This window comes from Pseudophryne corroboree, chromosome 5 (assembly GCF_028390025.1).
Source record: "Pseudophryne corroboree isolate aPseCor3 chromosome 5, aPseCor3.hap2, whole genome shotgun sequence".
Lineage (NCBI taxonomy): Eukaryota > Metazoa > Chordata > Amphibia > Anura > Myobatrachidae > Pseudophryne > Pseudophryne corroboree.
The window spans coordinates 668,607,630-668,625,027 of record NC_086448.1 but is presented as its reverse complement, the minus strand read 5'-3'; the positions used below and the strand labels follow the sequence as shown (position 1 = coordinate 668,625,027).

General features: G+C 43.8%; 1 protein-coding gene across 2 annotated transcripts in view; it reads left to right on the top strand.

Annotated features, from left to right (window-relative positions):
* ATP6V1H (ATPase H+ transporting V1 subunit H) overlaps positions 1-17,398 on the top strand; it is a 254,213-nt gene that overhangs the window by 189,899 nt on the left and 46,916 nt on the right. Inside the window, exon 14 of one of the 2 annotated variants that reach the window (XM_063923720.1) lies at positions 8,405-8,518. In XM_063923720.1, the coding sequence (XP_063779790.1) occupies positions 8,405-8,518 (114 nt within the window). Of the gene's footprint in view, positions 1-8,404; positions 8,523-17,398 lie in introns of those variants that run through there. The other variant, XM_063923721.1, reaches the window with a different exon arrangement.

Genomic DNA, 17,398 nt, shown 5'->3' with positions numbered 1-17,398 from the left:
AGGTGGCCATGTTTAAATCATGGCAAACTGCAAATTTTCGTGTTTCTAGAAATTTACGTTGAGCATTGGGACAAAACAAACATTGTTTTCAGCACAGTTTAATGATGAAAAAGAGGGTCCAAGGAGAAACAAAATATTTGCGAAAATATAGCTTTTTCAGGGTGCCATTATCACAGCTTGGAAAGAAATATCAGGTTTCAGTTTTCTGTGAGAGGTACATATGTACCAGTAGTTTGTTCTCAAAACTGCTGAAGTCTGAAGATTGTTATACTGTTTTTATAAATTTTTTAAAAATCTCAGGATGTCAAAAATAGTAAAAATTTAATTTTGTCAAGTCAAGGTCCACATGATTCTAAGCTACTGTAAAAAATTCAAGTTTGAGACTTGAAATTAGGGACTCATGGGGCTACACATAATCACTATGAAACAGTATCACCATTATTAGTAGTAAAAAGAGAAAATCCACATGTTCAGAATGGCCACAATTAACCGTTTGATGGGTACACGTTGCTACCACCAATTTAGACATATTTCTCAACGGATGCGGTCATATTTTTGGTAAAGTCTTTCTTAAGCCAGGTACACACTGGCCGATGCAGAAATGCCGGCGACTATATTGTTAAACGATATAGCGCATACACGCTGAACGATAATGATCAGTGACGTCACTGCCGGCGTTCCCGGACATGCAGCTTAGCCCGACATTGACCGGTTGAGACACATGTCAGCTCAGTATTGGTGATTGCTGAACAACATGCGGGAGCGCGGATCGTTCATCGTTCACCAATATTACCCCCATACACATTGGACGATAAAAGCATAAAAATAAATGATAAGAACATTTATGTCGTTATCGTTTATTTTTTAGGTAGTAATCGCCTAGTATGTACCTGGCTTTAGACCAACAGTTACTGGTTTGAACCAATGATAGGGCTCTGATAACTGTAATATCACTTTGATATGTATAAACAGATTACATTTGCATGATCATTTAAAAAAAATTGATTATGGATGTTGTTCCATTTTATTTTTATTTTTGAGCTGATGTTACTGGTGCACAAGAAAAGCAATTGCTGGTCTGTTGAATTAATCCATGGTGTACATCATGAAATGGGTACCCATGGTGTACATCATAAAGTGAGTACATTCTGTAAAATAAGTAGTGCTCATTGGTTGCTATGGGAAACTTCTTCACTTCTCCACCCCTGCCTCCCAAGTCATATACTATCTCCCTGTCACCCACTATCTCCCTGTACCCTTGTGGGTACTATTGTGTGGCCACGCCCCTTCCTTGTGAGAGCACATCCCTTTTTGCACGCCATTCCTTTATAAACCTTATACCCATCAAGGGGCGCCAAAATCTATATTCACTTACCAAAAAATGAAGCCTGGGCCGGCCCTGGTTACACTGTAGAGCCGTCTCCATACACTAATATTTTACAGTACTTCAGTTTTCATTAGCGGTTAAACTTTGTACTGCATAACATGGATCCATCCATTTCGGATGCGGATAGAACCACTATTACACACACAATATAGGCATGCTGCATATAATTTTAATCAACAGAAGCTGCTCGTGCATCCTGTTGCATTACATTGCGTCTAAGACACATTTTTGCAGGAAAAAGATGCAAAAAAAGATACTTGGCACTACAGAGTCCCACCATGGCATGGCGCGACTTCAAGGGCTGTTTAGCGTGACTGCACCAAGGATGTAAGAGGACACATCTGTAGTCAAGGATGAATTTCCTCTGAGCATCTAATGGAGCTCTGACATGAAGCCTGGAATAATCCTGAGAAAAAGTTTCAGCTTCCTAATCAACCAACTTCTTTCTACCCAATTCCAGCTTCAGACTGTACCAAGTGGGAGACTCACCCAACAGTGGGTTCCCACATGGCCCGTTAAGTTTAATCCTCCACCCTCCCTATCCCTTCTGCTTCTTCCCTAAATTAGACTATGGATAGGTGTATTGAAGCTAGTCTTAAATTTGTATATTCCCTTACAGATGCTTTAACTCGGCCTACCGTGTCCGCTGCATGGGTGGTCAAGGTAATTGAACACTGGGCTGATGCTTTGGAGGAAGGACTTTCCTCAGATGTTTCACAGGAGACTTTGTCTCACATCTCTCATATCAAGAGAGGATTACCTCTTACCTAGGTGAAGCAGTTTTGGATGCCAGTCTCCTGACACCTTGTCTGCTACCTCTGTGGTTGCCTGCCGTATCCTCTGGCTCCACTCGTGGAAAGCGGACATGGATTCCAAGAGTGCCTTGGAATTCTTACCTTTCATCGGGAAAATCATCTTTGGAGCAGAGCTGGCCAAAATTGTGGCTACACTGGCAGCTGCCAAGACGGCTTTCCTACCCTCCATGAGCTCGGCCCTCCACCTTTCACTCCTTTCACCCACAAAGTAAAGCTAAAGGTCAGTCCTTTCGCAGAGTCACTACTTCCACAAAGACCACCAAATCCAGGCCCAAACAGGCCTCGGCTGTCAGATATCCCCCTGCCAAACCAGAAGACAAGCCCGTAGCCTGATGGGGCGGGCCTCCACCTGGGGGACCTACAGACGCCTGGGTGCAGGAAGTGGTCTCTCACGGGGACACTGTCTCCTTCATGAGACGGCCGCCTCAACAATTATTTTTGCACAGGCCACCCTTTAGAACCCAGCAAGGCTTTGGCCCTCCAAAAGGTTATTCAAATCTTCCTGCAATCAGGAGTGGTAGTGCCAGTACCTTGGTCACAACGCGGGACAGGTGTCTATTCCTCCCTATTCATGGTTCAGAAACCCAACGGGTCCATCGACCTATCCTAAATGTCAAATCTCTCAACAAGTTTGTCAGACCTAGTTTTCATATGGAAACCCTCCACTCTACTGTCCTAGCTATGGAGCCTGGGCTTGGTGTCACTGGACATTTAGGATGCTCATCTACATGTCCCTATAGCAGCCTCTCATCAGCAATCCCTACGGTTTGCTATCGCTCAACAACTTTATCAATTTTAGGTATTACCCTTTGGTCTTTTGACTGCGCCCAGGGTCTTTATCGAAATTATGACCATTATGACAGCACAGCTATGTCGTCAGGTGGTCAAAATACTCCCTTATCTGGATGACTTGCTCCTTATGGCGCACTACCCGGATGTCCTCCAATGCCATCTCCAGCTGACTATTGCCTTCCTACAACAACACGGCTGGCTCGTCAACTGGAAAAAGTCATACCTAACGTCTCTAAAAAGGATCTGGGAGCTTTATTAGAGTCTCTGCTCCAGAGGCTTTTCTTGCCTGCAAACAAAACTTTGGTGCTGCAGCAACGGATACTCCACTAGGTGCTCAGTCGCCGCGTGTCCATACACTTGGCCATGCATGCCCTGGGATCCATCGTCTCTACCTTCAACATGGTGGAGTACGTCCAGTTCCACTCCAGGCCCCTGCAACATCCCATGGAACAGACAGCCACATCTGATAAAGCCCTTACTCCGGAGGTCTGACTGTACCTGGTGGCTCCAGATGGCACACCTGGACAAGGGGCAACCCTTCTGTATTCTGGAATGAGTACGTCTTACCACGGATGCCAATTTCCACGGATGGGGCACAGTAACGCAACTTTCAGATCCCGGCAGAAAGTTGCTTACCAAACAGTGTCCTGGAGTAACAAGCTTTCTACAGAGCTCTCACTCTGGCACAGGAAGTTCTGCACGACAGACCCATCCAGATCCAGTCCAACAATGCCACAGCAGAAGCCTACCTGAATCATCAGAAAGGCACCCACAGTCGGTTGGCCATGCTTGAAGTGGCTCACATTCTCCAGTGGTGCGAAAGCCATCTTCCGGACATCTCGGCAGTCTTCATCCCAGGGGGGTACTCAACTGGGAAGCGGATTTACTCAGCTGTCACAACGTACAGTCCAGCGAGTGGTCTCTATACCCGGAGGTCTTCCAGCTCCTGGTACACAAGTGGGGCCAGCTGGACGTGGACCTCATGGCCTCCCAACACAACCACATGGTTCAAGTATATGGGTCCAGATCAAGAGATTCCAAAACAGCCTTTGTGGATGCCCTGGCCATGAAGTGGACCTTCCGTCTGCCGTACGTCTTCCTTACGTTCTCCCTTCTTCCGCGGTTTCTTCAGCTGTTCAAGCACCACCATTGTCTCTCTGTGGAACCTTGAAGAAATAGAGATAACCAAGGTAAGTCTACCATAACTCTCCTTTTTGTTAACTTTTTCTTTTTTGACAGCTCTGGCTGTCCCTTCAATTAACAATAGATTCATTAGAAAATCAGTACTAGACTTTCACTAGTGACAAAATACAGTATGTATGGTAACCTATGTACTACAGACAAGTTTGTATTGGTCCTAATGAAAAGGAGCCTGTAAAACCCAAAGCGATTTATTTATGACCTGCTTTTATGTAGCTCATATGAGAAGCTAGGAAATAATGTGTTACTGCAATGAAGTTGATGGAAATATAAGCTGTATCCCTGCCAGCAAATGCTAATCCCTTTACATTAACCACTCATGATTTGCATTAACAGTAGCCCATAGCACACTACAAGCTGCGGCTCTCTGGAGGAGCTGCTGCAGCAGAAATGAAGTTTTTATACTTGATGGAGATGTTAGCTAAATTATATATCATGAAAGCTGGAAGATAGATAATCCTATTTCAGGTTTATATTTCAAAAAAGGTAATTATTTTGCCAAGGTTCATCATCCATATAGCAGAGACTTTTGAAATGAAAAATGCAGTGCATACTAGTAAAGTATAAACAAGATATATAACAATAAATAAATATTTATATATTTATACAGGCAAGATAAGATGAAAGGGCTAACACCAGTGGTGTTTGCCCATTAATTTTATACAAGACCGCTGGAGTGCCTCTTATCTTGCCTGTATACATTTCCTTTGGAGTAGAGCACCGCGGCAGCTGACCATAGAAGTGGGAGTGCCAGCCACATTTCTTGTATAAATAGATATATACACTGCTCAAAAAAAGGGAACACTAAAATAACACATACTAGATCTGAATGAATGAAATATTCTTATTAAATACTTTGTTCTTTACATAGTTGAATGTGCTGACAACAAAATCACACAAAAATTATCAATGGAAATCAAATTTATTAACCCATGGAGGTCTGGATTTGGAGTCACACTCAAAATTAAAGTGGAAAAACACACTACAGGCTGATCCAACTTTGATGTAATGTCCTTAAAACAAGTCAAAATGAGGCTCAGTAGTGTGTGTGGCCTCCACGTGCCTGTATGACATCCCTACAACCCACACAAGTGGCTCAGGTAGTGCAGCTCATCCAGGATTGCACATCAATGCGAGCTGTGGCAAGAAGGTTTGCTGTGTCTGTCAGCGTAGTGTCCAGAGCATGGAGGCGCTACCAGGAGACAAGCCAGTACATCAGGAGACGTGGAGGAGGCCGTAGGAGGGCAACAACCCAGCAGCAGGACCGCTACCTCTGCCTTTGTGCAAGGAGGAACAATAGGAGCACTGCCAGAGCCCTGCAAAATGACCTCCAGCAAGCCACAAATGTGCATGTGTCTACTCAAACGATCAGAAACAGACTCCATGAGGGTGGTATGAGGGCCCGACGTCAACAGGTGGGGGTTGTGCTTACAGCCCAACACCGTGCAGGACGTTTGGCATTTGCCAGAGAACACCAAGATTGGCAAATTCGCCACTGGTGCCCTGTGCTCTTCACAGATGAAAGCAGGTTCTCACTGAGCACATTTGACAGACGTGACAGAGTCTGGAGACGCCAAGGAGAACGTTCTGCTGCCTGCAACATCCTCCAGCATATCCGGTTTGGCAGTGGGTCAGTAATGGTGTGGGGTGGCATTTCTTTGGGGGGGCGCACAGCCCTCCGTGTGCTCGCCAGAGGTAGCCTGACTGCCATTAGGTACCGAGATGAGATCCTCAGACCCCTTGTGAGACCATATGCTGGTGCGGTTGGCCCTGAGTTCCTCCTAATGCAAGACAATGCTAGACCTCATGTGGCTGGAGTGTGTCAGCAGTTCCTGCAAGACGAAGGCATTGATGCTATGGACTGGCCCACCCATTCCCCAGACCTGAATGCAATTGAGCACATCTGGGACATCATGTCTCGCTCCATCCACCAACGTGGCGTTGCACCACAGACTGTCCAAGAATTGGCAGATGCTTTAGTCCAGGTCTGGGAGGAGATTCCTCAGGAGACCATCCGCCACCTCATCAGGAGCATGCCCAGGCGTTGTAGGGAGGTCATACAGGCACGTGGAGGTCACACACACTACTGAGCCTCATTTTGACTTGTTTTAAGGACATTACATCAAAGTTAGATCAGCCTGTAGTGTGTTTTTCCACTTTAATTTTGAGTGTGACTCCAAATCCAGACCTCCATGGGTTAATAAAATTGATTTCCATTGATAATTTTTGTGTGATTTTGTTGTCAGCACATTCAACTATGTAAAGAACAAAGTATTTAATAAGAATATTTCATTCATTCAGATCTAGGATGTGTTATTTTAGTGTTCCCTTTATTTTTTTGAGCAGTGTGTGTGTGTGTGTGTGTGTGTGTGTGTGTATATATATATATATATATATATATATATATATATATATATATATATATAGCAATGTCCAACAAGCAGCGGCACTCAGAGACTAGGCACAGCAAATGATGACGAACAAACAGTGTTTTAATCTGTCACTAAAAGTGCGACCAACGTTTCGGGGCTGTGGTGCCCCTTTGTCAAGGTTAAAACAAGTGAAACAAAACAGAAACATACCTTTTTATGCAAAGAGAAGACCCGCGAACGGGACACATACCTGGGGAAGGGGGTGGGAATGACTTCCGCCCCGTACCTCCCTGGCAGTGGTGACGTGTGTACGCCCGGACGTCATCAGCCAGAACTTCCTGGAGACCGGAGTCTAATAGATGTAAAGAGATATATAGGAAAATAGCATTACGAGCAGAAATCAGAATTACTACAATGCTGCCAGTCTATTCGGGACAGTCACCCGTCAGGGTAAGTAGAACAATGGAGGTGAATGACGGTGCAGTGTAGTGAACTGATGAATTTGGTGACATAACCCAAACAACAATGAACAATTTTATATATATTAACTACAGAAAATGTTACAGTAATAATATGAACAATCAACCCACTCAGGCATCCTGATGTCAGTTTCATCATCGGACTCCGTAGGGAAGGCCGCAGTGAGTCACTATACGAGCCTCCACTATTATTGAACAGAGTTTGTCACATCATGCATGTGGGTTTGATCACGTCATTATGCCCTTGTTTCCTGGTCCTGGACAGTCTGAGAGATTCGACATATATTCCATTATCATTGTGTGTTATGGGGACGGAAACTTTTTTTGGTTCCTGGATCCACCATTGGACCATCTGGTGTCCTTGACTACGGAGGGCTGGGCTTTGAGTTTAGAAGCCGCATCTCAATCTAATAACCAGTTTGAATTTGAAAAAAGAGGCTGATGTTTAAATGTTGGTGATTCAAGGGAATTCTTTTTTGCTTGTCAAGAGTGTCGTCTGATAATTCATTTGTATATGTTGACTATTGTTTACAAGGTGCTTATTTTTTATATTCTACACAAACATATGTATGCACAGTTCCTTTTACATATACTTACTGTACATTGTGGGCATATATGAAAATTGTTGGCATGGCAATCAGGCAGATGTTTACTTTTATTTTTAACTTACACTTTAAAATGATAACTAGAATCTGGTTGCAATGGGTAACAAATTATAGTAATATGTTTCTGCACACATAGGAGATATAAAATTGCTGACACATACAGTATGGACAAAATGGCATCGCCAAGGTCTCTTTAAAACTGTACTTTGTATATGATTTCTGTTCTCTAGATTCCATGGTCAAGCGTGCTCTACTGTATTGTGATTAGCTAATATCTAAAGCTCTTCTCTTTGGGATGGAAGTGACTAGGACATCTGTATAGAAGATGAATATGAGCTTTGTTTCTGTGGATAGTTACATAGTGTAATATAAAAGGAAAATATTGGAAGTTTGGTAAAAAAAAAACTTGCACTCACATTATAACTAATGGGCTTTAGAATTGCATGTTCTCTAGCTATTATTTTGAGACATTAGACCATGACCAACGTTAAAGAAAAAAAAAAAAAAGTACTTTGTGTAATGCCAGTTTATTCATTTTTGAAGTTCACAATTGTTATCCCTTAAAATTGTTCTTTCTGGAATGCAAAGAGTTACTTTAATATACAATTAATGTAATTAAGAAAACAAAACTAATAAATAAGAATATGCTTTAGACTCCACTGTTGCTCTGCTGTAGTCTTTCCCCATAGCTGGGCTAAATCCATCAGGTGGGTCGATATGATCAATATGCCAAGCCTCTCTCTCTCTCTTGCAGGGTGATTGAGCAATTGGGTGGGAAGCAGCTGGTAATGAACCACATGCATCATGAAGACCAACAGGTCCGCTACAATGCTTTGCTGGCAGTGCAGAAATTGATGGTTCACAATTGGTAAGTGAAAGCTTGTGAATGCGCGTTTCTAGACTCATTTCATTTACATGAATAACGTGGTTTACAGGTAGATAATGTTCTTCTGCTATACATGCGTGGAGAAAGAAAATAAAGTTTCCCTTTTTAAATCACAACCTGTGGGTAATGTTCTTCTATGTATCCGGAATTACTTTATTTATTACCAAACCTGTTTCATTCATTCTAAATGATTCATCTTATAGGTGTGATGTATGTCATCTAAAAGTCTGGCAAGCATCAAGCTTTCTAGCAACTTGATCTCTCTTTAAAATAGAGTTTTTACTGCTTTGCAGCACTTGCAAATATTGTCATACTGTAGATAGATGTGCACATATCTCTGTATTTAATTTTGTTTCTCAGAGGAACTGAATATGACCAGCAGTAGGAACTTCCTTTGCATGGGAACAGTTGAGGATATGCCATGTGGGACAGGGCTTTAAAAAAAAATACAAATTTTAGGTAGGGTTTTCCTGTAAGTGTCTCTGGAATGCAATACTTGAGAGGTTACTTGTCTCTTGACATTTTGGGTAGGTATAATGTAAATCTATAAATCTCTTCCAAACACCCATCTACAAAACACAGACTTCTCCATTATTTGTAATTTGGAAATAGATGTATGGTGACGACCATGTGACCCCCCCCCCTCCCCTTCCCCAAATATAAAAGTTGTTGTTAAGTGAGTATGATTCATTTTAAAGGCAGTATGCACACTTTCTGTTGTTTCTTTATCCTTTTTCTTTATTTGCTGCTCTCACTCAGTCAAACGAATAGAACACTGGGGAGAAAAGCTATAACTGCACTTGCTGCTGCTGAATAAAAGATGCAGCTACAACTGATTATAACACATAGAATAATACGTGACGGTAGTAATTCCCTGCTCTGGTTTTTGTGCTTCTGAACAGCACGAAAAGGATGAAACGGTGTGTTTTTGCCCTAACCCCTGATCTATGCTGCCCTAGACATGTACTTGATTGATATGTAGGGTAATTACAGCCCTAATAGCATGCCATTTATAACCATATGAATTTATGTATGACTTGTAATTTTCTTGTATACACATGATGTACATCTGTTGCTCAGTGAATAAGAGGAAACACCAGGTTAATATTGTGCTGGAGAAGAGCAAATTATAAATGAAAACATATCCTGTAAGCTAGTTACTTATTATTTCTCTAACGTCCTAGTGGATGCTGGGGACTCCGTCAGGACCATGGGGAATAGCGGGCTCCGCAGGAGACAGGGCACATCTAAAAAGCTTTTTAGGTCACATGGTGCGTACTGGCTCCTCCCCCTATGACCCTCCTCCAAGCCTCAGTTAGGTTTTTGTGCCCGTCCGAGAAGGGTGCAAACTGGATGGCTCTCTTAAGGAGCTGTTTAGTAAAAGTTTTTTTTTAGGTTTCTAACAGTGATTCCTGCTGGCGACAGGATCACTGCAACGAGGGACTTAGGGGAAAGACTTGCAACTCACCTGCGTGCAGGAGGATTGAAGTCTTAGGCTACTGGACACTGAGCTCCAGAGGGAGTCGGAACACAGGTCAGCCTGGGGTTCGTCCCGGAGCCGCGCCGCCGATCCCCCTTACAGACGCTGAAGAAGGACGGCGGAACGGAGGTCTGGAATCAGGCGGCAGAAGACTTCACAGTCTTCAGAGAGGTAGCGCACAGCACTGCAGCTGTGCGCCATTGTTGTCACACGGCTCACGGACACGGTCACGGAGGGTGCAGGGCGCTGCTGGGGGCGCCCTGGGCAGCAATATAAATACCTATTTGGCAAATAAATACATCACATATAGCCATTAAGGCTATATGTATGTATTTTAACCCAGGCCAGTGATTAAAAAACCGGGAGAAAAAGCCCGCCGAAAAGGGGGCGGAGCTTATTCTCCTCAGCACACGGCGCCATTTTCCTGCACAGCTCCGCTGGTGAGGAAGGCTCCCAGGACTCTCCCCTGCACTGCACTACAGAAACAGGGTAAAACAGAGAGAAGGGGGGCATAAATTGGCTATATATTACATATAAGAGCGCATATGTAATAAACAACACCTTTTAGGGTTGTTTATATACATTTATAGCGCTGTTTGGTGTGTGCTGGCAAACTCTCCCTCTGTCTCCCCAAAGGGCTAGGGGGTCCTGTCTTCAAAAGAGCATTCCCTGTGTGGCTGCTGTGTGTCGGTACGTGTGTGTCGACATGTTTGAGGACGATGTTGGTGTGGAGGCAGAGCAATTGCCGATGATGGTAATGTCACCCCCTAGGGAGTCGACACCTGAATGGATGGCTTTAGTTATGGAATTACGTGATAATGTCAGCACATTACAAAAGTCAGTTGACGAAATAAGACGGCCAGCAAACCAGTTAGTACCGGTACAGGCGTCTCAGACACCGTCAGGGGCTGTAAAACGCCCTTTACCTCAGTCAGTCGACACAGGTACCGACACAGATGATTCTAGTGTCGACGGTGAAGAATCAAACGTATTTTCCAGTAGGGCCACACGTTATATGATCACGGCAATGAAGGAGGCTTTGCAGATCTCTGATGCTGCTGGTACCTCAAAAAGGGGTATTATGTGGGGGGTGAAAAAACTGCCTGTATTTTTCCCAGAATCAGAGGAATTGAATGATGTGTGTGATGAAGCGTGGGTTACGCCCGATAGAAAACTGCCAATTTCAAAGAAGTTATTGGCATTGTACCCTTTCCCGCCAGAGGTTAGGGCGCGCTGGGAATCACCTCCTAGGGTGGATAAGGCGCTCACACGTTTATCAAAGCAAGTGGCGTTGCCGTCCCCTGATACGGCCGCCCTCAAGGATCCAGCTGATAGGAGGCTGGAAACTACACTGAAAAGTATATACACACATACTGGTGTTATACTGCGACCGGCAATAGCCTCAGCCTGGATGTGCAGTGCTGGGGTAGTGTGGTTGGATTCTCTGACTGAAAATATTGATACCCTGGATAGGGACAGTATTTTATTGACTCTAGAGCAATTAAAGGATGTTTTTCTTTATATGCGAGATGCTCAGAGGGATATTTGTACTCTAGCATCAAGAGTAAGCGCAATGTCCATATCTGCCAGAAGAAGTTTATGGACGCGACAGTGGTCAGGTGATGCGGATTCCAAGAGGCATATGGAAGTATTGCCATACAAAGGAGAGGAATTGTTTGGGGTCGGTCTTTCGGACTTGGTGGCCACGGCAACTGCCGGCAAATCCACCTTTTTACCTCAGACTCCTTCCCAACAGAAAAAGACACCGTCTTTTCAGCCGCAGTCCTTTCGCTCCTATAAAAAGCGACCAAAAGGACAGTCTTATCTGCCGCGAGGCAGAGGAAAGGGTAAGAAAGGGCAGCAGGCAGCCCCTGCCCAGGAACAGAAGCCCGCCCCGGCTTCTACAAAGCCATCAGCATGACGCTGGGGCTTTACAAGCGGACTTAGGAACGGTGGGAGGTCGGCTCAAGATTTTCAGCAATCAATGGGCTCACTCACAAGTAGACCCGTGGGTCCTGCAGATAATATCTCAGGGGTACATGCTGGAGTTCGAAAGGTCTCCTCCTCGCCGGTTCCTAAAGTCTGCTTTACCAACGTCTCCCTCAGAAAGGACGTTGGTTTTGGAAGCCATTCACAAGCTGTATTCTCAGCAGGTGATAGTCAAGGTACCCCTCCTACAACAGGGAAAGGGGTATTATTCCACACTATTTGTGGTACCGAAACCGGACGGTTCGGTAAGACCTATTCTAAATCTGAAATCCTTGAATCTGTACATACAGAAATTCAAGTTCAAGATGGAGTCACTCAGAGCAGTGATAGCGAATCTGGAAGAAGGAGACTTCATGGTGTCCTTGGACATAAAAGATGCTTATTTACATGTCCCAATTTACCCTTCACACCAAGGGTATCTCAGGTTCGTGATACAAGACTGTCATTATCAGTTTCAAACGCTGCCGTTTGGTTTGTCCACGGCTCCTCGGATCTTTACCAAGGTAATGACCGAAATGATGGTTCTTCTACGAAGAAAAGGCGTATTAATTATCCCGTACTTGGACGATCTCCTGATAAGGGCAAAGTCCAGAGAACAGCTGGAAGCCAGTGTGGCACTAACACAAGTAGTGCTTCAGCAACACGGGTGGATTCTGAATCTTCCAAAATCTCAATTGACCCCGACAACACGTCTGCTGTTCCTGGGAATGATTCTGGACACGGTTCAAAAAAAAAAAAAAAAAAAAACAAAAAAGGTGTTTCTCCCGGAGGAGAAAGCAAGGGAGTTATCCGAACTTGTCAGGAACCTCCTAAAACCAGGAACTGTGTCAGTACATCAATGCACAAGAGTCCTGGGAAAGATGGTGGCTTCGTACGATTCCATTCGGCAGATTCCATGCACGGACATTCCAGTGGGATCTGCTGGACAAATGGTCCGGATCGCATCTGCACATGCATCAGAGAATAACATTGTCACCGAGAACAAGATTGTCTCTCCTGTGGTGGTTGCAGACGGCCCATCTGTTTGTGGGCCGCAGATTCGGCATACAGGACTGGGTCCTGGTGACTACGGATGCCAGCCTACGAGGTTGGGGAGCAGTCACAAAGGGAAGAAATTTCCAGGGAGTGTGGTCAACCCTGGAAAAGTCTCTTCACATAAATATACTGGAGCTAAGAGCGATATACAATGCTCTAAGCCAAGCAAGACTTCTGCTTCAGGGTCAGACGGTGCTGATCCAGTCCGACAACATCACGGCAGTCGCCCACGTCAACCGACAAGGCGGCACGAGAAGCAGGAGTGCAATGACAGAAACTGCAAGGATTCTACGCTGGGCGGAGAATCATGTCATAGCATTGTCAGCAGTGTTCATCCCGGGAGTGGACAACTGGGAAGCAGATTTCCTCAGCAGACACGATCTTCACCCGGGAGAGTGGGGACTTCATCCAGAAGTCTTCCACATGATTGTGAACCGTTGGGAAAAACCAAAGGTGGACATGATGGCGTCTCGCCTCAACAAAAAACTGGACAGGTATTGCGCCAGGTCAAGAGACCCTCAGGCAATAGCTGTGGACGCTCTGGTAACACCGTGGGTGTACCAGTCAGTGTATGTGTTCCCTCCTCTACCGCTCATACCAAAGGTACTGAGAATTATACGGAAAAGAGGAGTAAGAACAATACTGGTAGCTCCAGACTGGCCAAGAAGAACTTGGTATCCGGAACTTCAAGAGATGCTCACGGAGGATCCGTGGCCTCTACCTCTAAGAAGGGATCTGCTTCAGCAGGGACCTTGTATGTTCCAAGACTTACCGCGACTGCGTTTGACGGCATGGCGGTTGAACGCCGCATTCTAAAAGAAAAGGGCATTCCTGAGGAAGTTATTCCTACTTTAATTAAAGCCAGGAAAGATGTGACCGCACAACATTATCACCGTATTTGGAGAAAATATGTTGCGTGGTGTGAGGCCAGGAGGGCCCCAACGGAAGAATTTCAATTGGGTCGATTCTTACATTTCCTGCAAGCAGGATTGTCTATGGGCCTAAAATTGGGGTCCATTAAAGTTCAAATTTCGGCCTTATCAATTTTCTTCCAGAAGGAATTGGCGTCAGTGCCTGAAGTACAAACTTTTGTTAAAGGAGTACTACATATACAACCCCCAATAGTGCCTCCAGTGGCACCGTGGGATTTGAACGTGGTTCTGAATTTTCTCAAATCTCATTGGTTTGAGCCTTTAAAATCAGTAGATTTAAAATACCTTACATGGAAGGTAACCATGCTACTGGCCCTGGCTTCAGCCAGGAGAGTTTCAGAGTTGGCGGCTTTATCATACAAAAGCCCATATCTGATTTTCCATTCGGATAGGGCAGAGTTGCGGACACGTCCTCAATTTCTCCCTAAGGTGGTTTCGGCTTTTCACTTGAACCAACCTATTGTAGTGCCTGCGGCGACTAGCGACTTGGAGGACTCCAAGTTACTGGACGTTGTCAGAGCATTGAAAATATATATTTCAAGGACAGCTGGAGTCAGAAAATCTGACTCGTTGTTTATATTGTATGCACCCAACAAGATGGGGGCTCCTGCGTCTAAACAGACGATTGCACGTTGGATCTGTAGCACGATTCAACTTGCGCATTCTGTGGCAGGCCTGCCACAGCCTAAATCTGTAAAGGCCCATTCCACTAGGAAAGTGGGCGCATCTTGGGCGGCTGCCCGAGGGGTCTCGGCATTACAACTTTGCCGAGCAGCTACGTGGTCAGGGGAGAACACGTTTGTAAAATTTTACAAATTTGATACTCTGGCTAAGGAGGACCTGGAGTTCTCTCATTCGGTGCTGCAGAGTCATCCGCACTCTCCCGCCCGTTTGGGAGCTTTGGTATAATCCCCATGGTCCTGACGGAGTCCCCAGCATCCACTAGGACGTTAGAGAAAATAAGAATTTACTTACCGATAATTCTATTTCTCGTAGTCCGTAGTGGATGCTGGGCGCCCATCCCAAGTGCGGATTGTCTGCAATGCTTGTACATAGTTATTGTTACAAAAATCGGGTTATTCTTGTTGTGAGCCGTCTGTTCAGAGGCTACTTCGTTTTGTTATCATACTGTTAACTGGGTTCAGATCACAAGTTGTACGGTGTGATTGGTGTGGCTGGTATGAGTCTTACCCGGGATTCAAGATCCTTCCTTATTGTGTACGCTCGTCCGGGCACAGTACCTAACTGAGGCTTGGAGGAGGGTCATAGGGGGAGGAGCCAGTACGCACCATGTGACCTAAAAAGCTTTTTAGATGTGCCCTGTCTCCTGCGGAGCCCGCTATTCCCCATGGTCCTGACGGAGTCCCCAGCATCCACTACGGACTACGAGAAATAGAATTATCGGTAAGTAAATTCTTATTATAATACTCTTTAGAAAACCTTTTCTCCAATCTCACTTTATCCTTTTATGTTCTTAGAAATTCAGAGATTTGAAGGTATATCCAGCTCTTATTTATTTTTTTCCAAGTTTAAGGTTTATTGATTTGATATAAATAGAATCATTCATACAAGTCCACATTTTTCACTAATCTTTTATTTGTTTGGAAGAAAGCTTAGTAGAACTACAGCAATGATCTCAACTATCCTCAGTGGTTTTAGTTGCTTGGCTGTTGATCTGCAAAATCGCTGTATCATATATATATATATATATATATATATATATATATATATAGAGAGAGAGAGTCACCGATCTATTCCCCATATGATACTTATTCTTTATGAATTGGTACCATTTTAAGTTTCTGTCCCCGTAGATTCCGCTGTGTGGTCAGGTCAATGATTTTGTCTGTTAAGTACTTGGCGGTGTACTTGTAAGCGGTGCCTCCCAGGCAGGGGGGGTGTAATAATTACTGCTGTGGGGCAGATGGTGCCTTCCTGGTGCTTATATGTATCTATGATTTTTTTTGGGGGGGAGGTTTATGCCACGATATCACCCCATACAGTACCTGGCCGTTGCAAACCTCTCTATGGCCCTGGTGGTAACTCTATTTCATAATGTTAGTGAATAAATCCAAGATTGCATCATCTCACCCTTAGGAAATGTTTTTTGTTTCAAATTTAATTCTATGATTGTTTTTAAATAAATTGTCAATTTCCATTTTTTTTATGTGCTGGAAGTAAATTGGATTATAACCAACTTCAGATAAAACCTGCTCATATATTTCTGTCAGTGAAAAATTATTGTATCAAAATGCAATTATACTGTAGCTGCTTTGTGTTTTTAGTGGAAGTCAATATACAGCAGAGTACAGTACATCTTGTTTACCCTCTTGATAAGAAACAGGTCCTGTGCTAACAGCAGTAACAGAAATACACCCAGCATGTGTGTGCTGCAATTGCTCTACCCCTTTGTAATAAGAAATTAAATTTTTATTGCTTACAAGATGCACTTTTATACAGTCAAGGAAACCACACGGAATAAGTAAAACAGTCTTTGAAGTCATAGATTTACTTGAAATGTGTAAGCACAATATTTACATGTTTCCGTGAGAGTATTTGTCTTTTATATTATTATTATTATTATATATTTTTCCAAACGTGTTTTATATTTTTATTTGGAGAATACAAAAAGCATCTCAAAAGTAACCACCTCTTATTTGTAGCTAAGATTGCGTGTCTTTGGTGCATATTTCTTATAATATTAAGAATCCTTATGGCCACATATTGTGTCAATAAGGATTCTTCTTTTGCGAAGATGTGGACACTTTACTTCCATCTCCAGACACCAGGCAGTTAATGCACACGTGGCAAAGGCTTCTGTGCACAACGGGTTGTCCTGCAGCTAACCGGAGAGGGGTCGCAAGACCCCGTTCGGGCAGGGCTTCCCCCATTGCGGGTAATGGGCTAGCGCCATATGAAAATGGCGTTAGCTCATGCATGAAAAAGCCTTATGTAAACGGTCAAAATACAACTAGGGAACATTTCCTAATATAAGTAAAATACAACTCTTGTTACAGGTTACAATGAGGCCATGGCTTCTTGCTGCTTGTATGGAGATAGACTGTTTGGAGTATATTTACTGATTCCCAGTTCCTGATGTAGTGGTGACTACATACTTTTGGGTACATCTAAACTGGTGCAAAAGTAAAAAGGTGGTGTACCCTAAGGCTGTGGAGTTAGTACACTAAACCTTCGACTCTGACAACTCTACTTTAGTACTATTTGACTACTTCATAAATGGCAAATGAATATTAGTAATAAAAAATGTAATGTAGTAGAATGGTAGCACAAGGCATCTTCATCTACAGTGTAAATAATCAGGCTACTAGACTGAATATAAAGTAAAACATAAAATAAAGTACTGATGACGAAGTAAATAAACTTTGAAACGTTTATCCACAATCCTGCTTGCTGTAGTTATTTGTA